Below are 27649 nucleotides of genomic sequence, written 5' to 3'. Positions count from 1 at the left end.
AAATAAAATAATTTCAAAAAAGTTTTTTAAAAGAGTGTTTTATTTCTTACACTAATTTCTGAAATTTCAGAACTCGGATTGGTTAAGCACGCATTACCTAAGTAATAAGGCTCATTGTCAAAATTCATCCGCGCCGATCGTTTGTTGCAAAGTGAATCATGGTGAATAACACACGAAGCGAGCGAAGGTGCCGATATTAATTCTGTTGTTAAATTTCTCTTTGGATTATTACTATAAATAATGGGCTGAAAGTAAAATTTGATATATTTATTTCTTGTAAACATATTGTGTTACTTTGATATTAAAAATGTCTTTCCGTGGTACGCCAAACAGCAAAAGAAAGGACCGGAAAGATGGGGTAAGTCATCTTTGTTTTTGTCGGTAGCAGGTGGCTAATCGCCTGCTCCTCGTCTGTCTGTTTTCGTGTAGAAGGACGTTGTGGGGGGCTAGGTAGGATGCCCTAACTAGACGTAGCCTAGCTAGCCGGGTGCAGCCTAGGATTAAATAGATGTTTTATAATTAGAATGTGTGTTGTTATATTATATTATAAGTGTAATCAGACCGATTAATTTTGGTTTTATTTATGTAAAAATATAAAACACATTTCTGATGATGTGATAAATTGTATTGTCATCATGTTTATTAATATTAAACGCATGTGAAGTTGATATTCTTAATTAGGAAGGGTGTTTGGGGTTGTGGGGCCATACGGTTTCTGTTTGGTTTTACTCTAATAAATATATAGATTGTAAACTCTTTGTACAATAAATTCAGCCATCTAATTAAACATTTCTCAATATATTTTAATTCTGATAAGCTTGGTTGTAATTTATTCATTGTTATGCAAATGAGTTCATTAGATACTGGAGGTTTAAGAAGAACAAGGTCCCAGTGTATTATTCCTTTGTTACATTTTAGTACAGACTAACTAATTTTCCTTGAATTTTTACAATGGTTTTTGTACGACATCATTGATACCGGTAATCTATTTTGAAACTTAAATTATAAACTTGATGTTTTATAGTATTTCTTAGATCATATTCTTTATGGTCATTATGCAAATTAACAATAAAATGTCATAAAAATAGGTAAATGCATACAAATATATAATATGTGTAAATAAATTAATTTGGATCCCAAGCAAATAATATTTTATATTCTTTTTTTTTAATGTGATCCATCCAAAAAAAATATTGAAAGGTCTGTCAAAAACAATAATATATAATATAATAATAAAAGAAATTGGTTGAATTTAAACTATAATAATAATAATAATAATTTAGGTATTTGTATAGCGCCAGTATCAACTAAACTGAAGTAAAAAATCAAAGGCACTAGCATTACATGTTAAAAAGATGCGATTATTATTAATTATACTCTATTTAACTGTAAATAAGAATATGAGACACGTTACTGAATTATTTTCCATAAGCAGAACCTCAAGAAAAATAAACCATAGTGTAAACGAATTGATTGTTAACTTGAATTCTATTTTCTAAACAACAACAAACTCTTTATCCATGATTATGTTATCAAATTCAAATTATCTTTTATTAATCTTTTCGGAAATTCATTGCTCGTTTTACTAACATATAAAAATATGGAACAATTACAAAAGAAAACATTTAACAATAAACTTATTATTATTTTTGTTTCCAGAACATTTCCCTCCAAGACCAAGATAAAGGATCCTTATGCAATAAATGTGGAGATAAATGCCCAGGCTTTGCCCTTCATTACTGGAGGTAAGAATTCAACAGATTTTAACACTTTTTAGATAATTTACAAATATGCCTTTTGATTTTATGATGATTACAATGTTGAACTTAGCATGTCAATGTCTTACACATTGTTAACATTATTGAAAACATTTGTGAACCCTAGGCTCGCACTGGCCGATCGCCAAGTCGCCATGGGCGAAAACGTTTCTAGATTGGCGAAAAATAAAACGGCTACTTTAGCCATTTTGACGATGACATATGATAAAATAGATAATTAAATAATCATTTTGGCGAAAGCATAAAGTCCAACTAAAAGGTCCATTTGTCGATCTCCAAGCATTTATTTTGTTCGTCATCACGTTGTTTACTTCAAGCTCCATTTTTCGTCAACTTGTTTCGTTGTACCAGGCGTCTCTTTGTTTTTTCAAAAAGATGGAGATAGCAGAGGTAGACTGCACAGAGAGACAGACATTACACGACACATGGATGATGAAGTCTACCTAAACTATCACGTGTTGTGCGCTGAACAAACGATCGACTACGTAGCCGACGGTCGGCTAAATACCGGGATTGTCTATTTTTCGATAGGGGTGTACTTTTCAGATTAAAAAGAAACATTATAGTATCTTCGATGAATGACGACTTAATCTTATCGAAATCAAAAATGTATGCGTTATGCATTTTAGAGTCTTCCAATTTAATGTAGTTTCATATTTTAGCCTTAATAAACTTCCCTCGTGCGTCAGTGTAAACAAAACAACATGCGGGAAATGGTAGAGTCTAACGGGGATTTAGCTAAACACACACGTGCATCTGAGCGGGGCCGGCCGCTGGCTTCTGTCAAAGAATATATATCACAAGAATGAGTATTCCGCGATTTTTGCATGAGAAATTTGTAACAGAGAGCTCCAGAGAGTGATGCCCGCCCTCATAAGGGCGGATGTATACATACTAAATAAGACTTGATTTAATAGATATTATACATGTCACATTAAATAAAAAAATGATAAAATATTTTGCAATTTTAAACTATTTTATAATACATACTTATTAACAAACTAGTGTACATTCACTTTTACAGACAATTATTTACTAACATGCTAAATTAGTTCACCAAAAAGGCCTAACACAGCAACACCAAAAATCAACGAATCCTTACTCAGCACGGCCTATTCTTTACCATTGCCGCGTACTACTCTACGCCCGGTAAATTAAGTATTGTTTTTATGATATAAATTAGTATAAAATACATGTTATTAATAGGATAAAATGTTAAATATCATTAATATTTATTTGTTTTACCAGAAACAATTTAAATATAGGAATATTATTTAACTATCCTTCATGAAAACGCGTAACACCAACACGCCCGGTCACGCTATCGTAGCGCCCGGTTGATAAAGCGATCTGTTTATACGGCAGTTTTTACTAAATAAATTGCATAAAACGAACAATTAAATATCCAAATAGCATTTAACATGATGTTGGCATGTAGTTGATAACATTTTTTATCATGAAAATACTACCGGTGGTCTAGCCTTTGATTATTGAAACCGTCACAAAAAGTTGTATACATCCCAGATACATCCACACTTATGGCGGCGCCCTACCACATGGACAATATTACTGTTACAGGGAAAATCGCGGATTACTCATTCTTGTTATATATATTCTTTGCTTCTGTGTTGTGTAAATAAATAATAATCGGATAAATTTCTCGACCTGACAGAAACGCTTCGGCGCAGCCTTGAGAGGGATGGAAAGAAGTATTCTGTGCTTTGGCCTATATTATCTTACGTTTAACAACGATACGAGTGTTCGTTTGCTAGGAATTTTCCTCAATATTTTTAGCATACGATATACCGTTGCGTTGTTGTACATAATTTTTTTGTAGGCCTAGGCCGGCGGTTCTGCACTTTCGCACCTCTTGAGCATACCCAATTTAAAAACATTAACCCGCTGCGCGGCGGTGATTCTAGGACACGATTTTCGCCTGGTACGCCATGGAAGCCGTCACATGCAAACATGACCAGCCAAGCGTAAAAAACAAAAGTAACATATCGTTCAGGGGATTTCAGAAAACTGTAAAATGTTTCTTATTAAATTGATAACTGTATAAATGCTGTATGATTAAAAACAATTTGAACAATTGTTTTGATCATGTAAAAAAAATACCAAAGAAAATATTTTTTTTTAAACAGTGATTAATTAGGCATGGTTCTTTATCTCAATGCCTTACAAAAATGTTCAGGGAACAGTGTATAGACCTGTTGACATAGATAAGTTGACTAAAATGTTTTTACCACTATATTTCAAAAATTTTTAATTTTGGCTATAAACCGATTCATTTGGCTAAATAAAAAAATTTGACTTTAGCCATTTTGGCTATAGATAAACTGATTTGACTAAAAAAAATATATTGACTTTCGCCAAATGGCTAAACAAAATGAAATGTTAGTGCTACCCCAGGAACCCTGTGAGATCGGTAATAAAACTTGGCCTGTGTCAGTTTAACAGCTTTAGACATTGAACTACTATGTTAATGTTATTGGGCCAGGCTGTACCATAGACCTTTACATTGTGTTTTATATTTTCAAAATCTAATAAAGCTAGATTCTGTAGAGAGTAAAAGTACCTATACTATTAACATTGAGAGACTTGTTCCTAAAAAAAAAACTGAGTACCTAACTGTACTATAAACAATATGAGAGACTAGTTACTGAATTATGTTTACAATTTTAATTATTAGTTTCTAATATTGTTTGCTTAAAGTACTCCTTGTTTTAGTCCAGCCTACTCTACTCTACTCTACTCTACTCTACTCTACTCTACTCTACTCTACTCTACTCTACTCTACTCTACTCTAGTAGAATCATATTTCAGTGAATTGAGAACCTACCTGTTATACAGTAGTATTAGTTAGTACTACTAGGTATTTGAGAACCTACCTGTTACACAGTAGTATTAGTTAGTACTACTAGGTATTTGAGAACCTACCTGTTACACAGTAGTATTAGTTAGTACTACTAGGTATTTGAGAACCTACCTGTTACACAGTAGTATTAGTTAGTACTACTAGGTATTTGAGAACCTACCTGTTACACAGTAGTATTAGTTAGTACTACTAGGTATTTGAGAACCTACCTGTTATACAGTAGTATTAGTTAGTACTACTAGGTATTTGAGAACCTACCTGTTATACAGTAGTATTAGTTAGTACTACTAGGTATTTTACAATGTTTGCGTTGTAAAATATTGTGTCATCACTCTGTGCTTGGTTGCTGCATTGAACCAGAGAGGAATTAGTTTGAATTGAACAAAATGAAGATATAAACTAAAATGCATTGCTTTCTATACACTTAACCTAAAGTAAACCAATGATTTTTTATTTATTTATTTGTACAATCCGTATCCTGGTCCGTTATTGTTTATTTGTTTGACATGACACATTTTATAAATTGTTGTTCAACCCAATTTTGAAAATGAAAACTTTGCTTTGTTATCCACTATCATTGTAAGCACTAAGTTCACAATTAAGCATGTCATTATTAGCTGGTATTATTATCCTTGACTTAAGTCTGAACTTTGTCAAATTACACAACCACGTTTTTCTTCCCATTATGGTGCGCACATTTTGTGGATTGTTCAGTTTTGTATGCATGTTACGTCTGTGGTTTCATATGAACAAAAGAATAATTCAATTGATGTCACTCATAATATTCATCAGAAAGGAGTTTTTTTGTAGTGTTTACTTTTGTACTGATTCATTCTAGGGTGTAAACACAGACTTCATTAGATTTTTTGGGGTTTGGTAATAACATGTACTTACTGTAATGATATTAAACTTATTTGTTAAAGTAGTGGAGACTTACAGTAGGGCCAATTTACAGTACAGTATACAGTACAGTACAGTATACAGTACAGTACAGTATACAGTACAGTATACGGTACAGTACAGTATACAGTACAGTATACAGTACAGTATACAGTACAGTATACAGTACAGTATACAGTACAGTATACAGTACAGTATACAGTACAGTACAGTATACAGTACAGTATACAGTCAGTACAGTACAGTATACAGTACAGTACAGTATACAGTACAGTGTACAGTACAGTATACAGTACAGTACAGTATACTTTACAGTATACAGTACAGTATACACGTACAGTACAGTATACAGTACAGTACAGTATACAGTACAGTACAGTATACAGTACAGTACAGCAGTTATCAAAATCTGCATAGTGTAGATGTCCAACATCGGCCGTACTGTAATGTTTAATGTATGGATGTTCACTATCGGCTGCAGTGTTAATATATGTCCACTATCGGATGTACTGTATGTTTATAGATGTCCACTATCAGCTGTAATGTATTGTTCAATGTTTATGGATGTCCACTCAGGTGGTCAACCTTGATCACCCTTTCAAAGGTGTTAATGGTGTAAACCAATATGTAAACATTAATGTATTTTGACAGCAAACATTAATCATGTTAGCCTATCAACTGTAATAACACATGAACAAGGCACTGTGATCACTTCCTTTCAACTTTGTGATTTATTGCCAAGTGGCTAGACAGGCTACTTGTGACCTTCAGTTTTATGTAATCACTATCTAACTGGTAAACTTGAACATGTCTTGAATTGCTGTGGTAATACTTGAGCATCACCATTGTAGTGTATATCATTGTACAGCCAACACTCTAAACTGAATATATTTCATACTCTACCTAGAGTTTTTTTTTAATAATTATTTTTAAATGTTAGTATAAATTCAAATTCTTTATTCTTCCCATGTAGGTAATTTTATACTAGTTTGTTTAAATTACAATCTGAAAAACAAACTGTAAAAGTGACCCTATTTTCGGGTTTTGTAAATGGAATTTAAAACATAATGTAAACTATAGTATAGTATGGTTATTGAGACCATGGAGAAATAATATTTCCATCCATGTTGAGACCGATAAACCTTGAATTATCATAATGAACAGTTAGCCTTGCATCATATGTACTGTCTGTACTCAAGTTCACACTTTGTTCAAACAAACTTGTTAAAGCAAGCATCTATCTATCTATTGTGCTTAATGTTGAACAGTGTAAAACACAACAATAAGATTAATTAGCAACACAATAGACATGTTTGCAAAAGGTAGCATCCAAGGTCAACATGCTACTATGACAATTTTGAACTTAAAGCCAAGTTTTATCTACTTGCTACAGTAGTTTAAACTTTATTAGCAAATTAAAGTGAAAATGGCATTACCTTATAAACAGAAAGTCAAGGTAATTCAAACCATAAATGTAATCTAATTTTAGGAAAATTTATATTAATAATTTGTTGATTTTATTCAGATTTTGTCTTCAATTAAACCGATTAATATTTCATTCTACATTGAATGTAATTAGTGCAATTCTCAATAGCCATACAAGCTCTCACTTAGTAAACCTTGTTGGCATACAGTTAGCTAAGTACAGGCTACTGTAAAACCGGTATAATTGTATAAACATATTAGTGTACTCTGTACAGTACCATAGATTGTAATCTCTTCTAACAATACATTAGTAAGTTGTGTATTTTATCGGGGGGGGGGGGGGGGGTTCAAATCTATCTGCCCTTTTTACACCTGCACCATTATCACTGTCAAATACCAATGGCATTATAACGTACTTAGTCAGATACCAGTACCATTGATTATCTATTTTAGTCCAATATCATCACCCATTGTTAAGCACTAAGTCAGTGATATTGCATAATAATAGGATTATGAATCTGTGGTGTGGAACTTACATACTGTATTTATTATAAAAATATTTTCAACCTACAGTGAGTGACTTTGTAACAAAACAAGTTAGATGTCACATGATAGTTTGGTTGACAGTTTTTGTAGGATTTGGTTCAAGTAGTTCCCACATTCTGTCAGTTCTATAGAAATTCCTTCCTTTTTTTTGGTGAATTGTTAATAAACTACGCAAACAGTGTTACAGTTATGTAAAGTTATACAATTATAAATTGTTCTTCTTTTAAATGTAGGCCTAATAAAGTAGATACCAACAATTGTGGCTATCCATGGCAATTTGCCTAAAAAATGAGAACTTTAAAAAAATATACCAAATTGATAATAATTTCGAGTATGATTTATACTACAGCGAAATTAAATGGACCTTATTGCTTATTGTAAAGTGCTAGCAATTTAAGCCACGTCAAAGGTCATTGACCTTCAATCATATTCCGCAACATGACACAACACCTGTAGGCCTTTACAGTATACAGTAACTTTTATTGCTTTATGTTGTTATGGTAACTACCCAGTAGTTGGCCACATTCCAAAGTGTATTATGACATAGTTTCAAGGAACTACTTTTTTGTAAAGGTGATAAATTATAGAGAGCTACAGGATACATTATCCACCTGTTTATTTAAAGGCTTAAAATTTGTAACACAATGTAAAAATATCAAACAATTGAACAATTACAACAATTAAGAATGTTTACTCCATGTACGATATAATGCAGTAACTAGTGCACTTACAACATTTATTCGATAATTTTATAGCATCTTATTATTACTAATTAGTTATCAGTAATATTGATTCGAAACAATCCAATCATTAACATCATTATAATCAGCCATTGTTCTTATTGGATTTCGTCTCTCCATCGTTTCCCTTGTCTTCTGCTGGTTTTCATAGGTGTCCAAACTGTCGTCTCTCCATCGTTTTCTTTGTCTTCTGCTGGTTTTCATAGGTGTCCAAACTGTCGTCTCTCCATCGTTTCCTTGTCTTCTGCTGGTGTTCATAGAGTAGGTGTCCAAACTGTCGTCTCTCCATCGTTTCCCTTGTCTTCTGCTGGTGTTCATAGACTAGGTGTCCAAACTGTCGTCTCTCCATCGTTTCCCTTGTCTTCTGCTGGTTTTCATACACTAGGTGTCCAAACTGTCGTCTCTCCATCGTTTCCCTTGTCTTCTGCTGGTGTTCATAGACTAGGGGTCCAAACTGTCGTCTCTCCATCGTTTCCCTTGTCTTCTGCTGGTTTTCATAGACTACTGTAGGTGTCCAAACTGTCGTCTCTCCATCGTTTCCCTTGTCTTCTGCTGGTGTTCATAGACTAGGTGTCCAAACTGTCGTCTCTCCATCGTTTCCCTTGTCTTCTGCTGGTGTTCATAGACTAAGTGTCCAAACTGTCGTCTCTCCATCGTTTCCCTTGTCTTCTGCTGGTGTTCATAGACTAGGTGTCCAAACTGTCGTCTCTCCATCGTTTCCCTTGTCTTCTGCTGGTGTTCATAGACTAGGTGTCCAAACTGTTGTCTCTCCATCGTTTCCCTTGTCTTCTGCTGGTGTTCATAGACTAAGTGTCCAAACTGTCGTCTCTCCATCGTTTCCCTTGTCTTCTGCTGGTGTTCATAGACTAGGTGTCCAAACTGTCGTCTCTCCATCGTTTCCCTTGTCTTCTGCTGGTGTTCATAGACTAGGTGTCCAAACTGTCGTCTCTCCATCGTTTCCCTTGTCTTCTGCTGGTGTTCATAGACTAAGTGTCCAAACTGTCGTCTCTCCATCGTTTCCCTTGTCTTCTGCTGGTGTTCATAGACTAGGTGTCCAAACTGTCGTCTCTCCATCGTTTCCCTTGTCTTCTGCTGGTGTTCATAGACTAGGTGTCCAAACTGTCGTCTCTCCATCGTTTCCCTTGTCTTCTGCTGGTGTTCATAGACTAGGTGTCCAAACTGTCGTCTCTCCATCGTTTCCCTTGTCTTCTGCTGGTGTTCATAGACTAAGTGTCCAAACTGTCGTCTCTCCATCATTTCCCTTGTCTTCTGCTGGTGTTCATAGACTAGGTGTCCAAACTGTCGTCTCTCCATCATTTCCCTTGTCTTCTGCTGGTGTTCATAGACTAGGTGTCCAAACTGTCGTCTCTCCATCGTTTCCCTTGTCTTCTGCTGGTGTTCATAGACTAAGTGTCCAAACTGTCGTCTCTCCATCGTTTCCCTTGTCTTCTGCTGGTGTTCATAGACTAGGTGTCCAAACTGTCAGTAAAAGTGTACACAAATAATAAATACTGTAATGCGAACATTGTTTCGCATTATTTGTTTACTATTCTTTTCACGTCGTAACGTTACGAAAAGAAAGTTAGAACATTCCCACACGAGGCCATAGTTGCGGACTAGTCCATTATGGTTCATGAGTTTTCTAGGAACTTTTCGTATCTAGTAAGCCCTCCCTCTGACGGGCTATTGTCGGTTTAGCCACGTAAGCGGCACTAATAGACTACTACAATAACACCACTATTGGTTTGTGTCATTTGCTTACCTTTTATAAAAACAAGTCAAGTATATATAATAACAGCAACTTAGTACTTTACTTTATAATTGTATCATATTGTATATCTCTACTCGGCTTAAAATTTATTGTTCCCAATTCATTAGTTCAAATTGAGCTCAGACAAAGTTGATTTCTTTTAATTCTCACGGTAGAAATCGTCTTTTTTCTTTGCGGGTGTAAACAAACCTCATTCCATTGTTTTATTTGGTTTTGTGTATTTTCTTATTTTGCTTGATATACTGTACTCAACTCAAGTATTGGTTGAAGTTAAGAACAAAGAGATTGGTGTTAAGCTGCAATCAAGTGTAGTTTAAGTGCTGTGTTCTGATGTAATAATAGGATAAACATAACTTAGCAGTCTGAAGAGAAGCCGCTACTTAAGACCAAAGTGCGCGAAATGCTATAAAAATACTAAAGTATTTACATGCAGTAATTCTAGTTTATCATGGAAATGTATTATTAGATTGAATCACATTAGACATTAACAGTAAGTTTGTATTGCGCTTAACACAGCTACTGGTAGTTTAAGTATGTTGCTTAGTTTTCACCTCTTGGTGACATGGTTGACTTTACCTCTTGGTGACATGGTTGACTTTACCTCTTGGTGACATGGTTGACTTTACCTCTTGGTGACATGGTTGACTTTACCTCTTGGTGACATGGTTGACTTTACCTCTTGGTGACATGGTTGACTTTACCTCTTGGTGACATGGTTGACTTTACCTCTTGGTGACATGGTTGACTTTACCTCTTGGTGACATGGTTGACTTTACCTCTTGGTGACATGGTTGACTTTACCTCTTGGTGACATGGTTGACTTTACCTCTTGGTGACATGGTTGACTTTACCTCTTGGTGACATGGTTGACTTTACCTCTTGGTGACATGGTTGACTTTACCTCTTGGTGACATGGTTGACTTTACCTCTTGGTGACATGGTTGACTTTACCTCTTGGTGACATGGTTGACTTTACCTCTTGGTGACATGGTTGACTTTACCTCTTGGTGACATGGTTGACTTTACCTCTTGGTGACATGGTTGACTTTACCTCTTGGTGACATGGTTGACTTTACCTCTTGGTGACATGGTTGACTTTACCTCTTGGTGACATGGTTGACTTTACCTCTTGGTGACATGGTTGACTTTACCTCTTGGTGACATGGTTGACTTTACCTCTTGGTGACATGGTTGACTTTACCTCTTGGTGACATGGTTGACTTTACCTCTTGGTGACATGGTTGACTTTACTTCTTGGTGACATGGTAGCTTATTTATAGATTTCAGCATTATTTTAATTGTTAGTATACAAGGGAATGCATTTTATTCTTTATGCTTTTTAAAATATACTGTAAATTTAGCTCCAGTTTTTACTTGTGAATCACTGGAATTAACCTACCATACAGTGAGGAAAATATTTTGTGAAGCACTTAGTGTTAACTATTGTACTTTAGTGTACACAGTAAATATATGTACTATACACCAAACAATTGGTTTCATACAGTGTATTTTGTTTGTGTCTTTCCAGGAAAATATGCCTTCATTGTAAATGTCCACGAGAAGATCACCGTGTGATGGCTAATGACCAAGAGAGAACGGTCAGTCGGATGATTCAGGACTTTCAACGAGGGTCAGCATCTGATGATGACAGTGGCTGTGTCCTGGAGGAGTACACCTGGCTGCCACCTGGACTCAAAGCTGAGCAGGTAAGTTCATCCTTAAGTTACAGTTATTGGTAAATCTGGTATATTAACAAGTAATAAAATAAACACTATAAATCTATATCTACCAAAAAAAATAGGTCATTAGACAGTTTTTCCCTGTCAGCCATTAGGGCACTCAATGACCAGTAATGTGTCAGCCATTAGGGCACTCAATGACCAGTAATGTGTCAGCCATTAGGGCACTCAATGACCAGTAATGTGTGATCAAAGTATGAATGGTGGCACTCAATGACCAGTAATGTGTGATCAAAGTATGAATGGTGGCACTCAATGACCAGTAATGTGTGATCAAAGTATGAATGGTGGCACTCAATGACCAGTAATGTGTGATCAAAGTATGAATGGTGGCACTCAATGACCAGTAATGTGTGATCAAAGTATGAATGGTGGCACTCAATGACCAGTAATGTGTGATCAAAGTATGAATGGTGGCACTTAATGACCAGTAATGTGTGATCAAAGTATGAATGGTGGCACTCAATGACCAGTAATGTGTGATCAAAGTATGAATGGGCACTCAATGACCAGTAATGTGTGATCAAAGTATGAATGGTGGCACTCAATGACCAGTAATGTGTGATCAAAGTATGAATGGGCACTCAATGACCAGTAATGTGTGATCAAAGTATGAATGGTGGCACTCAATGACCAGTAATGTGTGATCAAAGTATGAATGGTGGCACTCAATGACCAGTAATGTGTGATCAAAGTATGAATGGTGGCACTCAATGACCAGTAATGTGTGATCAAAGTATGAATGGTGGCACTCAATGACCAGTAATGTGTGATCAAAGTATGAATGGTGGCACTTAATGACCAGTAATGTGTGATCAAAGTATGAATGGTGGCACTCAATGACCAGTAATGTGTGATCAAAATATGAATGGTGGCACTCAATGACCAGTAATGTGTGATCAAAGTATGAATGGGCACTTAATGACCAGTAATGTGTGATCAAAGTATGAATGGGCACTCAATGACCAGTAATGTGTGATCAAAGTATGAATGGTGGCACTCAATGACCAGTAATGTGTGATCAAAATATGAATGGTGGCACTCAATGACCAGTAATGTGTGATCAAAGTATGAATGGTGGCACTCAATGACCAGTAATGTGTGATCAAAGTATGAATGGGCACTCAATGACCAGTAATGTGTGATCAAAGTATGAATGGTGGCACTCAATGACCACCAGTAATGTGTCAGCCATTAGGGCACTCAATGACCAGTAATGTGTGATCAAAGTATGAATGGTCACTCAATGACCAGTAATGTGTGATCAAAGTATGAATGGGCACTCAATGACCAGTAATGTGTGATCAAAGTATGAATGGTGGCACTCAATGACCAGTAATGTGTGATCAAAGTATGAATGGTGGCACTCAATGACCAGTAATGTGTGATCAAAGTATGAATGGTGGCACTCAATGACCAGTAATGTGTGATCAAAGTATGAATGGTGGCACTCAATGACCAGTAATGTGTGATCAAAGTATGAATGGTGGCACTTAATGACCAGTAATGTGTGATCAAAGTATGAATGGTGGCACTCAATGACCAGTAATGTGTGATCAAAATATGAATGGTGGCACTCAATGACCAGTAATGTTTGATCAAAGTATGAATGGGCACTCAATGACCAGTAATGTGTGATCAAAGTATGAATGGTCACTCAATGACCAGTAATGTGTGATCAAAGTATGAATGGTCACTCAATGACCAGTAATGTGTGATCAAAGTATGAATGGTCACTCAATGACCAGTAATGTGTGATCAAAGTATGAATGGTGGCACTTAATGACCAGTAATGTGTGATCAAAGTATGAATGGTGGCACTCAATGACCAGTAATGTGTGATCAAAGTATGAATGGGCACTCAATGACCAGTAATGTGTGATCAAAGTATGAATGGTCACTCAATGACCAGTAATGTGTGATCAAAGTATGAATGGTCACTCAATGACCAGTAATGTGTGATCAAAGTATGAATGGGCACTCAATGACCAGTAATGTGTGATCAAAGTATGAATGGGCACTCAATGACCAGTAATGTGTGATCAAAGTATGAATGGTCACTCAATGACCAGTAATGTGTGATCAAAGTATGAATGGGCACTCAATGACCAGTAATGTGTGATCAAAGTATGAATGGGCACTCAATGACCAGTAATGTGTGATCAAAGTATGAATGGTGGCACTCAATGACCAGTAATGTGTGATCAAAGTATGAATGGGCACTCAATGACCAGTAATGTGTGATCAAAGTATGAATGGTGGCACTCAATGACCAGTAATGTGTGATCAAAGTATGAATGGTCACTCAATGACCAGTAATGTGTGATCAAAGTATGAATGGGCACTCAATGACCAGTAATGTGTGATCAAAGTATGAATGGGCACTCAATGACCAGTAATGTGTGATCAAAGTATGAATGGTCACTCAATGACCAGTAATGTGTGATCAAAGTATGAATGGTCACTCAATGACCAGTAATGTGTGATCAAAGTATGAATGGGCACTCAATGACCAGTAATGTGTGATCAAAGTATGAATGGTGGCACTCAATGACCACCAGTAATGTGTGATCAAAGTATGAATGGTCACTCAATGACCAGTAATGTGTGATCAAAGTATGAATGGTCACTCAATGACCAGTAATGTGTGATCAAAGTATGAATGGTCAATTTTGTATATTTTAATGTATATTTATTATTTATTACCCCTGGAACCAATCAATCAATTTTTCAATTTCCATTTCATGTATATTGTATTGTATAAGAACATCACTAAGGATTTTAGGGAGGGAGGAGGACGATAGAACATGGGGCTAATATTCTGTTTGAATTCTCATTGTCTTCAACAAGCAGACATACTGAAAGTGCACACGAGCAGTGTGTACACTGGACGGTTCCACTGTCTTAACCACTTGGCCACTCGCAATGCAATACCAGATCATAAGCCTTCCTTCATTACAACCCCCTTCCCATTTATGTTCCATTCTGTCAAGTCAGTGACTACTACAGTACCTTATATAGTTTAGAGGTTTTTCATCAGTGTTTATTCATAGATTATTCAATCATATACAATCCTATTAGAATACTAGCATGTTTACACTTCCTCCCGCCAAACTGTCTCACTTTCTAATAAAGTAATTATTATAGGATTCAAACTGTTCCTTAACTCGTTATTACATATCATCTTTAATCAGGTTTTTAAAGCCAATATTGTGATAGATGAGATTGGCATTTTGTTCTTAAAACGTGAATAAAATGAATAATTGATTTACTTTGACATGGTTTCATGCTCAGTAATGTCGCTAAAATAGTCTTGATGTGGGATGGATGGGACAAAAATGAAACAGTACTTCAGGTACTGTACCTTCCTTTAGGTGGGTGCCACTGCCAGTACAGTACTATACAGGTACTGTATGTGGAAATATACAATACCTTAAATATAGTTGGTTGAGTCCCCAGTACCGTTTTTGATTTCGATCATTTGGGAAATTTCCTCATGACGTTATAATCAAATTAAGAATGGATGGGAACAAAATAAAACGTCATGTACTGTACAGTACCTTTCTATATGTGGGTGCTGCCAGTACAGAATGCGGAAATATAAATAAGCTGTAGAGTTGGTGGAGTCTACCCAGAATAATTACAGTATATCCTTGCAGCCTGGGCACCCACTAAATTGAAAAGATGCAAAAAATAGGACATTAGATTAAGTTCAGCTCTTTATTTCACCAGTTTTAGACCCTCGCTCCCTCATTTCAAAATCCTTGATCCGCCACTGCTTGCAATAATATTGAGTATAAATTGTTCTACTTATAATAATTTACAAGACACAGAAGGGTGAACAACCAATGGATATTGTTTTTGATAGAGCCAGGAGTCACATGACACAGAAGGGTGAACAACCAATGGATATTGTTTTTGATAGAGCCAGGAGTCACACTTTAACTAATTTAGTTGGAGTCTCCTCACAGTATGGGATGTAATTAAGAACATTGTTTTCATAGAGTGTACAAAGGATGTATACCCATAAGGTGAACATCTTAAAGGGACAGTAACAGTTGCCTCAATCTGTTGTTGATTCACAAACATTTGCATCATTTAAAAGCAACCTTTTTTTTCCAACTTTTTTGTTGTAAATTACGATTAGTTAAGGGAGAGGCCGCAAAATTACCTACTAGCCTTAACAGCTATGTTGCTACTAGCCTCTCCGGGAGACTTGTCTCCAAAATAAATACAAATAAATAATATAATGTTCAATTAGTACAGGTCTGCAGGCTATGACCGCTATGTAAAATCTGACCAATAGTCCAGCTGAATATAATCCCTGGTACTACATCAGGCCCACAAGGAATGGTCAAATATTTTCATGTTCTTTTTAATGACTACTATCTATAGTATAATATAGTGTTTTGAGATTATAAATGTATTATCATTACAGTACTGTCTGAAATTCAGACACAGCTAACATTTTATTAATTTGAGATAAAAACAACCACAACTAAAGAATTTAAACAAACTAGTGCAAACAACTAGAGTAACGCTAACAGAATTACCTTTTATTCCATCCAGATCGTTAAATATTTGTTTTCAATAACAGAGTACCGGTACTTCAAACGAACAAATTGGGGATCTATATCTGTCACGATTTCCAACCCAAATATTGATTTATTTTCCAAGCAAGATAGTTTGTGTGGTGCTTTATACCAGCCATGTTTAGGGTTATCAAATGATATGTTATCAGCCGTGGCTTTGGTTAAACTTAATTTCAAATCATTTTGATCTGTAAAGCTCAAAGTTTGAAAGAAAGTACGGAATACATCTATTATGATAACATTATACAGTAATACAGTACACTAGAGCGAATCAATAATTCTATCTGTACATTCTTCATTTACTAAGTTGCAGACTAGTAATGGGCAGTGCTTTTATTTTGGAAAGAGACGCTCACTTTTAACTATAACAATTTAAAGGACAACTTGAGCAAGGACCATATTTTAACAACGTATTACTTAGGGATGATTTCACAACATTCCTAATACTGTACGTTGTTACAATATGGTCCTCGCTCAAGTTGTCCTTTAACAAAAAGTGGTGAAGTTACAATCTTAAGTAGTTCAGTTTGTTGAATTGTGGGTCAGAATTAAGTCTGTTTCTCATTTTATGTTACTTTAATGTTTAAAGTGAATCACTTCTTTAATGAAAATTATGCAAATTAAGCATTCTGTCTCGAATGCAAACATACTCCTGTCCTAATTTGTTTTGAACTTCTTTTGAACGCTTGGCTGCACATGACCAGTCAAGCGTACTAACTTAAAACACTGGTTTACCTGTTAGGCCTACTGACTTTAAAAACAAATGATGTACAGTACCGTACTGGTGGTACACAGTAAGTGACTTACTATAAACACTAAGTGAGTTGTTCAGACAGTGGAAATGTAATACCTTGCCATATTAACATCGGCAAGGGTTCAAGCCTTAATCGCTCCATGGTGGTAGAACAAATCTATAAACCGTAGGTCCAGTGTATACATCTGGCTCATGTGCACTTTAAAGAACCTAGTACATCTTTTAAGACGAGTAGGGGGTGGGGGTGGAGGGTGTTATCTCGGTGTACTAGTATAGCCACTGTCAGTGTCACACACAGACACTTATCATAACTCATCATGAGGGCTTCTTGATTGTCAGCATACAGTACCATGTTTAGGGTCACCCTCTATAAATATTAGGTGAAAAAAATAAATAAATAAAAATATACAATACAATATAAGTGACTTAAAACCCTGATGCACTGTTACTTAAATGTACACTGATTTAAAATGACTTTACTTATGTACAGTACACTTTGTTTTGTGCACATTGCCTTTGTGAACTCAAGACCATCCAACTGATTTTCATCAATTTATATTTCATTGCTTTGTGCTATCAAATACCATCGTCCATTTAAGTTCATCTCGCCAATTATTTATCATTGCTCATGGAAGAAAGCATGGACTAATCACCATGACTCACAGCCTACAAGGATTTCAAGTCATCACTTAGATCTAAATGCCACATAACTAACACTAATATTGTTACTTATTACTTAACAACGATTTTTAAGAGTTTGCTTAATGTTGAATATTTTGATTTTTAATGTTGGTTATTTTTGGTTTAATAATCATAATACCAAATGCCATGGAGGAATGACTCACTCCACTATATAATTATACTAATTTTTCAAATCAAAATGATATTGGAATTTTGTGGCCCTTTGGCTATATGTACTTAAGTCTAATTAACACCGGCTTATCTGATTCAACAGGGTCTTTTATGGTTCAAGTTTATAGAGTACATTCCATAAATATTGAGTGTATCCATCAAAATATTTAGGCTAATATAATGGGCAGTGCCATGTTATATTTGTATGTTAATTTTTGAAAAAACATTTACCAATATCATTGTAATAATAATGTAATGTCTTAACTGTACAGTAAAATAATAATAATAACAAATATTTAAGCACATTCTTAATGTGCCCAACCTACATAACAATAACACTTTTTTTTTTGAATTCTTATTTGACAACTAAGTACACAGTAAAGGAAGATGATGAATGGAAAAATGGTTAAATAAATGAAAAAACTTGATGCAAAAGATGTCTTAAAAGCTAAAAATGAGTAGAGTTCCACAATATTGGAGCTTTCACAGCAAAAGCTCTTTGATCATAATGTGATTTCTTAGGCTGTCAATGACCTCTGACCTTATTTTTATCTTTTCTTCATCTTCTCTTCGTCTTCGAAGGTTCATCAGTACATGTGTTCGCTACCCGAAGAGAAGCGGCCGTACGTCAACAGTCCCGGTGAGAAATACCGCATCCGCTCGCTTCTACAGCAACTACCCCCTCACGATAATGAGATGCGTTATTGCAACGGCTTAAGTGAAGAGGAAAAGAAGGAGTTGCGTCTGTTTAGTGCGCAACGAAAACGAGAGGCTCTCGGTAGGGGAACAGCACGCCCTCTACCACTTACTTTAGCAGGTTGTGTCTGCTACCAGGTAAATTATATTTGACTATTTAAAAATATTTGTTGTGTACAACATGTATTAATATTAATAAATTAATAAAGTAATTGTTTCACTATTAAAAACAAGACACACTTGATGACAACCTAACAATTTTTGAATATAAACAGCAACTTTATGAACAGAAAAGTTTACATTCTCAATACTTTTACAATTATTTCTTTCCGTTCAAAATGTTAAAAATATTGCTAAATGTGAGCAGTATAATTATGTATATTTTCCGAGGATGCATTAAATGTGAATAATATTATATAAAAGTCATAATAATTTTATTCATAGAATCTACGCCTGTGAGCCACAAACTAGATTGCATAATGGATTCAGAAACGTTATTACTCTCTATAGGCCTCTATGATGAAATCCCCAAAGTTGCTTTGACCTCAACGACCTCATTATCTTTCTCATGAATATTCATGATTTGTAATATCATTTTATTGCTCCAAAAAAGAACAAAATTAGTAATCTTTTCATTCTTTTTAATATTTGTTTTTATACATTTTGGAAATACAACGAATGTTTTACAATTGTTTAAGTAGTTTATATATCAGCCTCTGATCCGTAATCCGTAAAACCAGAGGCTCATATAAACTACTTAAAAAATTTGTTTTCATATTTGTATTTTTATTTATTTGTCTGTTTCCCTCAGTTACCTCATGTTATTTATATCGGTAATCTATCTATCTCATTATAGGTTTTATATCGCCCTCAACTAAATCCCACTTATCTTTGATAATCTTTCAATGCATGCTTAAAATACATTAGTAACTAATTTGTGTCCAAATAAAGTAATTTTACCATTATAAAACTGTTATAAATTCTAGAATTCATTCAATCATTGCTTAATAAACTTATTTTTTATACCGTACAGTCACAATATTGTTAATCTTTTTTTCCAGCACTAAATTGACCGATATAAATAAAATACAATCTCATGAATTAGTTTTGACACCTGTATGCTAATTTTAACAGAACCGCTCGGCTCTTATTCTTAAGATACTTACTTGAACGATATCATCTTACAACCATGCTCTATAATTTCAGTATCAAATTCAAATTTCATATTCGTTTATAGTGAGCTATAAGTAATGTAGTGAAAATAACAGTATTAGATATCATATGATGATATGATCAATCATGAACTAGAATAATACTACTGTATAATGATGATGATGATGTCATGATTATGATGATGTTGATTATAATTTTGATTCTTACAATGATTTTACCAATAATAATGTATGCCATTTTCCTATTAACTTTCAATAAATGAAAAAAAATATATTAATTAATTAATTAAATAGTGGCGGTATTTATCGCTGTTGGTTTTGATTGAATAAAATAAAATAAAATAGATATAATAAAAATAATATGCCATTTTATTAATAACTTTCAATAAAATGTCAACATTAATTTTATTTAATTCTATGCAAAACAATATTAAATGGTTTTCTCATTTCATCATAATCCAATCATAAATAAAAGCGAAAACACAACCAGACAACTTCTTGAATGCCAATCTTTTTGTTTTCACAGTGTGGTGGCGGTATTCATGGTGGTGAGATCGCGGTGTTTGCGTCCCGTGCCGGGCACAACGCATGTTGGCATCCGGCATGTTTCATATGCTGTGTGTGTACTGAACTGCTAGTGGATCTGATCTATTTCTACCGGGATGGTAAGCTGTACTGTGGTAGGCATCACTCAGAATCACTCAAACCAAGGTGCTGTGCTTGTGATGAAGTAAGTATACACTTGTATATTTATATTACAACTGGGGTAAGATGGATGGAATCATCTAGACTGGATGGGGTCATCTTGACTGGATGGGGTCATCTAGAGGTGTAAAGTTTATTTATGAACTTCCTTGCAGCTTAATTGTTTATTTAGTTTATCTGAACAACTGGTAAAACAATAATATTGTACTGTATAACAGCAAGGATCTCCAGTACAATTTTGGTAATTTTATTCCTTATTACCCCCAACTATGTGTAAGGATGTGCGCAGTAGGAAAATTTGTATAACAAACAAACGTAAAAACCTCTTCCCCTCTCTCTCTCTTATAATAAAGATTACATTGCCTGCCAAGAATACATGTAACCATTTAATATCTTTATTTTTATCAATAGACTATACTGGGGTTATACTCTGCCATATACAGTAGTATATTGCATTGTCTAAGCAGAACAATAATATGCAAATATTTGAAAAAAAATGTCTTTATTTTTTATCAATAGATAATTTTTGCTGAGGAATGTACTGAAGCAGAGGGGAGAAGTTGGCATATGAAGCACTTCTGTTGCTTTGAATGCGACAAGAAACTTGGCGGAGAACGATACATCATGCGTGAAGGACGGCCGTATTGCTGCGATTGTTTTGAATCAATGTTCTCTGAATATTGCGACACGTGTGGAGAACCTGTCGGTGTTGACCAGGGTCAAATGTCACACGAAGGTCAACATTGGCATGCGACGGAGAAATGTTTTAAATGTTACACGTGTGGTGTGACTTTACTTGGACGTCCTTTTCTGCCAAAACATGGACTAATTTATTGTAGCAGTTCTTGTAGTCGTGGAGAGATTTTAAAAAAGAGCGGGACTCAGTCAGATCACGAGAGTAAGACACAAGATTTACAAACTAGTCGTAGTCGCAAACCCATTAATGTTAATGACGTGATTTTAGATCAGATAATTCCGGCAACTGATGACGAAATGACAAAAAGAACTATTCAAAACTCTAGTAGACTTTCCAGAACGTCTTTACCAGATCTCAGAAAATCTTCCAAAGAAGACGAGCGACGGAGAAGTAGTTTTGGTCCTGCAGACAGAAGGAGAGAGGATGATAACAGACATTTGTCGGCATCCGATCGAAGACGCAGTGGTTCGTCGCAAAGTCTTGGAGGCAAACCTTCCACAAAACCTGACCCATGGTCCGCAAGATTTAGTCAACCAAAGAATTACGAACTAAGAAGGAACAATAATGAAATGAGGACCGCAACGAATACTGTAGGTGGTGCCAGACCACCGCTAAAGGAATGGAAAAGAGATGATAGACCACCGGGATATCCTAGCTCACAAGAACAGAGGATCACCTCACCACATGATCAGAACGGTGGTTGGCATCCATCAGGCCATCCTGGAGATATGCCGATGCCACCATCATCGACTGATGGTGATCGAAAGATGGACAGAAGGAGACAAGAGGATGTGTATATGAGGAATGGTAGAAGACCAGATGAGAGGTTGTACGATAAGAGAAGATCAGAGGACAGACAGACGGCGCCTCAAAGACAAGATCATAGAATGGATGGCAGACGGAAAGACACATGGGTAGAAGATTCCAGACCAGAAAGAATGGATGGCAGACGGAAAGACACATGGGTAGAAGATTCCAGACCAGAAGATTTGCGGTTAGAAGAGAACTGGCCAATTGAAAGGAGTAATGGAAGTGCAAGAAAAGGAAGACAATCAGAAAACGGAAAGTATCGAGGTTCGTGGAAAGGAAAAACACCGCCCCCACGACATCGTGCGCCGTTCGAGAGAGAGCAGCCACAATACCGTTCTGAACGTACATCTCGTAAACTTAAAAAGACGTATTCAGATAACACGTTTGAAAAACAACTCAAAGATTACATCAAGGGAGACTACATGAGTTCATCGTCCTCCGAGGACGAAGAGGATTACTTTGCTAATCGTAGTCGTCAGCCACGCATCACGTACGTGGAATCATCGTCTAGACACAGGTCAAAGTCTCTTCAATCGAGGTCGTTGCCGAGTCGTAAAGCTTCTCGTAAGAAGAAGTGCATTATTTCATGAAAATGTTTATTACTATTTTATGAAGCAATTATAAATTGAATTAGAAATACTTAAAAGATAATAACCAACTTACAAGTCAGTTGCAACGCATTCATTTATTTATACATGCAGTGTATAATGTAATCATTTAATGTACTTAACAATTACAATGTGCACATTCATACATGACAGATTCATTTAAACATATTTGGACACCTTTAGAGGAGATATTAGGTCACAATATTTGTTCATCAAAGTAGCCTCTGCTATGCAATATCTATTTATTAGTATCCACCATAAGTTCCAATTAATTGGCCTTAAAGTTGTTTTTAATCTGTAGGTGCTTGCTTTTATGAGTTAAAAATGTTTGTAGCGCTATTGACCACCGTTGACCGATTTTGTAACCTCTGACCTTACATGGAGACAAGAATTTTAAAATATTATTTGTATTAAAAAATTTCCAAAACTGTACAGTATATCCATTCCAGTTATAATTCTATAATGCTATTAAATATAATAGTTTACAATACTATTTAAAAATAGTCAAGCGATTGACTGTAGTAATAAGAAAATTCACATTTAACATTTTAAAATCGTAATTGTCCAATCATGTTTAGTTAGATAATTTAAATATCATAATGTTGTATATTTCTTTTCCTCGTATAATGGACCAATACTTCATTCCAATTATTGTACATTTCATCTTGAGTTTTTTACATTTATTACATTAAGATAAGGAAATTAACATTAATATTGTATACTTAATTATTTATTAATTACATTAAGAAATTAACATTGTATTCAACATTATATTTATTATTCATTGCATTCAGAAAGTAATTTGTAGAAAACAAAAACAAAAACAAACGTACCTTAAAGCTCCACGGTTAGGCAAGCTCATTTACTGTCCCAGGGTGGGCTTGTTTGATTTAATGCCATGCTTATATAGATTGTATATATTGTAATTTAAAGAGTGTAATATATTGAATTATTCTTTTATATATAGCTATTTATTTTGGCTTGATGTGTTTATTTCTTTTGAAAAGTACAATAATGATTTTGCTTAAAATTAAATGTTAAATATATGATTTTATTTTTTGTTTTAAATAGCTATTTGTAAATATAATATTTGTTGATTTATTATTTCTAGAAATTATGTGCAGTTTTTGGCTCCCAGTTAATTTGACAAAAACAAAGACCGTATTCAAATGGTAGAAATTTATCATAACTACTATTTGTTTTTAAATGAACTGCAGCCATTTTAAAGGTTCTTTTTTTTCTTTTGTGTACAGTTTCAATTTCTTGGCTGAAGCAACACCAAAGAAACACCATTATTCATTTTTATACAAAAATATTGAATTTAGAATCCAACTTCACCAGCCTTCCTAACATGACCTCACTGGGGTCAATGTGTGATATTAGAAAAAAGTGTTTGAAAAAAATTGTCATTGAGAATATATCTTCCATCTTTCTTCATTTCATGTATTTTTCTTATTCTTTAATAAAACGATATTCAGTATAACTGTTGGTATAATCAGGAGTTGTTGATTAACCTCCATGGTATAATTAAGCTTGAACTTGGTTTTTAGCTTAAGAATCTTTGACCAGTAACTGCAGCAGAAACTGATAGTTTGTTGTAAGAGACTTCATCCTAATAACTAATAGTATTACTACTATTACTGTTTTATTGCTATGAACTGTTTGCTCTTTTATATCCAGAATCACTGCATTTTACATTTTTTAAGAGTTTATTTGAAGTGACAGCTAAATATGAATAAAAGGAGTGATTATTTAAAATGTGATTTACTTTCATTTTTAGGCCAACTCACACATTTGGAAAGCAAGCGCTATCGACCAATGATACGGGAACAAACTTTTATATGAGAAGCCATGAATTAGGAAAGAAGGATCAAGTCTTGTTTAAATGGTGTGGTGCTCGGGCTCTGCCATATTTGCTCGGGCTCTGCCATAGTTGTTCGGGCTCTGCTGTAGCTCTTCGTGCTCTGCCGTAGTTTGTTTGCCGTAGTCGTTCGGGCTCTGCAATTCTGTTTAGGGTCTGTTTGGGCTCACAGTTGTTGAAGGACTGTCAGCTGTTCAGAGACCTTTCATAGCAGTTTGTGGTCTGTCGTACCTGTTAGGCCTGAAACAGTTTGCTATAGTTGTTTGGGTCTTCCTGTTCAGATTTATAAAAATCACAGAAAACACTAAAAAGATACATTATGTTTCATTTATTTCAATTCATATAAATATTTATAAACCATAGAACATATACAAACCAGTGACATTATATTCTGTATTGTTATGTTGTTACTTTACTTGGAAATTACAGAATTTATTATTTATCATCTAAACTTTGGTTTGTTTTCTTGAATTTAGTAGCCACTGTCAGACAGCCTAATAAACTTATAAATATAAATGTATAACAAATTTGTATTTCAGTATAAATATAACTTGATTGGAATTCAAATGGAAGTAAGAATATATTTGCTTTTAATTTCAAACAAAGCTAAGTAAATGTGGGATCACACAATAATGTTAACATATTAATTATACATACAATATAACAGGCAATTGATTGACAAAGCCGTGTGTGTATTGTATAGTTTATTATAGAATCACTTGATAATTTCACACCGAATACTTTGTTATTTTCCAGTATAGTACTTAGTATAGTACTTAGTACTTAGTATAGTACTTAGCAGCTACAAACGGCATTTTGCTAATCTTAGCATTTTGTTGTTTCTTACGAACTTGTAACTTTACTTCGGTTCCAATTTTTGCATATTTTGTATCTATGTAACCCATGGCAACATTGCACTTGAGGGTTGGCGATGGACACCCACTCGTTAACTGACCAATTTGCACACCGCCCTCATTCAAAATTGGCGTTCCAGCTGAAAAAGTAAATGAAAACAATTTATAGTATTATTAGTTACAATATGATAGTTTAATCTTTATCAGTTTAGTTTTTTTTGTTCTTTTTCATTTCATTTTATAGTTTTTCATCCATCTTTCTTTTTTCTCATTACCTCTAGCTGGCGCTCCATTAGACATCACACCAACTCTCTTACGACTTGGTTTTTCCTTTAACTGCTTAAGCACGATCTCAGCACCTGGAAAGTTTGCTTCTTGCCTTCGTCTTTTTGCTGCATAATAAAAAAGCAAATAGTTATTAGAGCTTGAAATATTGAAAGCATCCAAACAAAACTTTATCGTAGATAAAGAATCATTACCTATTGTCCAAGCTAATGTGGCTTCTATCGGCGTTGTTGTCATATCAATATCGTTGCCATAGAGACAAAGACCTGCCTCCAACCTTAGGCTATCCCTCGCTCCCAAGCCTGCTAACTTAACGTCGCCCTCTGTAGTCGACAAGAGGCACTCAGCCAGATGTACAGCTTTGTCATCTGGAACGGATATCTAAATTATATAAATAAAAGTTTGATAAAAGTACATAAAAAATTATAGAAATATGATTAAAAATTGTTTTAAAAATAAAATTGTTCACTTGCTTCAACTCCATCTTCACCTGTATAACCACACCTAGTGACTCGGCATTCTGGGATACCAAAAACATCCATTACCGCAGTCTTCATGAATGTCAAAGTTGAAAGGTCAAACTGTACACCAGCCTGTAAAACCTTTGCCATACTGGGTCCTTCATAAAACAGAACATGTAAATTTCTTTTTAATTTATGCAAATGTTTTTTTTTAAAAATACACATAACATTTACTTGGCATCGAAATTTTGATTCCTGTATTTACCTTGTAATGCCAATAATGATCTATTTGGAATAGTTTGAAATTCTACATCACCTCCAGTTGATTTGAAATTATTTAATTTTTCCTGCAAGAAATTTAAATTCATGGTTAATTTATTTAATTTATAACTAGGACGCCATTAGCCACCTACGAATAGACTATGCTGTTAATTCGAAAACTTATTTTGCATATGTTCTTATGAATGTTGTTAACTGTGAAGCTGTGTGATGGATGACAGCTGAAACAAACCTCAATGTGAGCTTTGTCTTTATCCGCACACCCGGCGTTAAGTACAACATACAATGTTCCATCTCCCAGTTTGCTCACGATCAAATCATCTATAATACCTCCATTATCATTCATTAACAAACTAAGTGTACCGCTGTCGTCGGCCAGACCAGCTACGTCACCTGAAACAACAAAAAATGGTAGTTTAGTAACCTCATCATTCTATATGAGTCATCATAAATATCCTCAACCAAATGTTCTGTGTCAATACGTTACCAACTATTAAACTCTCTATAAACTTTATTCCGTCTTTTCCTACAACTCTGCTTTGCAGCATGTGTGATACATCAAACAGCGTTGCGTGGTTACGGCATTGATGATGTTCCGCTATCAGGCCATCTTTGTACTGTACTGGCATCGACCAACCCGCAAAGTCAACCATTTTGGCACCGTGTTCCACATGAAAGTCGTGCAGTGCTGTTTTTTTTAGTACCTGGAAAGAATTTAAAAAAAATGTTTTATCTACTTGAAGTTGTCTTGAACAGTTCACGATATCCAGATCTGTTGGTATACGTCACAAAAAGTAGGTTTGTATAGAGAAACTTGGAATAGCCTGGGTAATGATACAGGCGCGCCTGGGGTGTCCGGAGGTGTTTAGTGCTTGTCAAAAAATGAAATAAACAAATCCTAGCATTAGGTAGTCTAGTAGACTTACTTGTTGGCTGCTCATACAACGCTGCTGCTGTTGGGCTATTGTACATCCCTCATTGATATTTAAACAGTTTACAGCTAGATTTGTACTCCCCCGGTATATAGAAATCGCTTTGTTTCGTACACGACATATCAACGCCATTATAAATGAATTTAGATGACAATTCCTAGGCCTAGCTCCAGCAAAGACACACTGATGTATGTGTGACTTTATAGAGGTCAACCTGGGTCAACCTGTCATTACGTATTCGATTGGAATAATTTTGAAATTTATAAATTTATAAATACATCGTGTTCGATTGGTACATAAGTTGTATAATTGGC

General features: G+C 35.0%; 2 protein-coding genes across 2 annotated transcripts; one reads left to right on the top strand and one right to left on the bottom strand.

Moving 5' to 3' along the window:
- Positions 1–74: 74 nt before the first annotated feature.
- Positions 75–24806, top strand: LOC140058519 (uncharacterized). Its single transcript, XM_072104161.1, has 6 exons — positions 75–358; positions 1660–1745; positions 11567–11744; positions 18558–18809; positions 20370–20573; positions 21068–24806. Exons 1-6 carry the CDS (start codon positions 308–310, stop codon positions 22643–22645), a joined length of 2349 nt encoding a protein of 782 aa, XP_071960262.1. The 5' UTR covers positions 75–307; the 3' UTR covers positions 22646–24806.
- A 69-nt stretch (positions 24807–24875) lies between these two features.
- Positions 24876–27537, bottom strand: LOC140058520 (aminomethyltransferase, mitochondrial-like). The gene is made up of 9 exons (XM_072104162.1): positions 27330–27537; positions 26891–27107; positions 26636–26796; positions 26390–26471; positions 26137–26282; positions 25858–26044; positions 25654–25770; positions 25324–25518; positions 24876–25292 (listed from the first exon to the last, which is right to left on the bottom strand). The coding sequence occupies exons 1-9, from the start codon at positions 27465–27467 to the stop codon at positions 25270–25272; spliced, it is 1266 nt and encodes a 421-aa protein (XP_071960263.1). The 5' UTR covers positions 27468–27537; the 3' UTR covers positions 24876–25269.
- Between the last annotated feature and the right edge of the window lie 112 nt (positions 27538–27649).

The sequence above is a fragment of the Antedon mediterranea genome, chromosome 9 (assembly GCF_964355755.1).
Source record: "Antedon mediterranea chromosome 9, ecAntMedi1.1, whole genome shotgun sequence".
Classification (NCBI taxonomy): domain Eukaryota; kingdom Metazoa; phylum Echinodermata; class Crinoidea; order Comatulida; family Antedonidae; genus Antedon; species Antedon mediterranea.
The sequence above is the reverse complement of the archived record's forward strand: the minus strand, read 5'-3'. Positions and strand labels throughout refer to the sequence as shown.

Bases quoted from the DNA above. Each gene is read 5' to 3' on its own strand.
- LOC140058519 (XM_072104161.1), top strand. From the start codon at position 308: ATGTCTTTCCGTGGTACGCCAAACAGCAAAAGAAAGGACCGGAAAGAT. The intron at 1,746-11,566 runs GTAAGAATTCAA...GTGTCTTTCCAG, and splicing joins TTTGCCCTTCATTACTGGAG to GAAAATATGCCTTCATTGTA. The intron at 11,745-18,557 runs GTAAGTTCATCC...TCGTCTTCGAAG, and splicing joins CTGGACTCAAAGCTGAGCAG to GTTCATCAGTACATGTGTTC.
- LOC140058520 (XM_072104162.1), bottom strand. From the start codon at position 27,467: ATGGCGTTGATATGTCGTGTACGAAACAAAGCGATTTCTATATACCGG. The intron at 26,797-26,890 runs GTAACGTATTGA...TTGTTGTTTCAG, and splicing joins TATAGAGAGTTTAATAGTTG to GTGACGTAGCTGGTCTGGCC. The intron at 25,771-25,857 runs GTAATGATTCTT...TTTATTATGCAG, and splicing joins CACATTAGCTTGGACAATAG to CAAAAAGACGAAGGCAAGAA.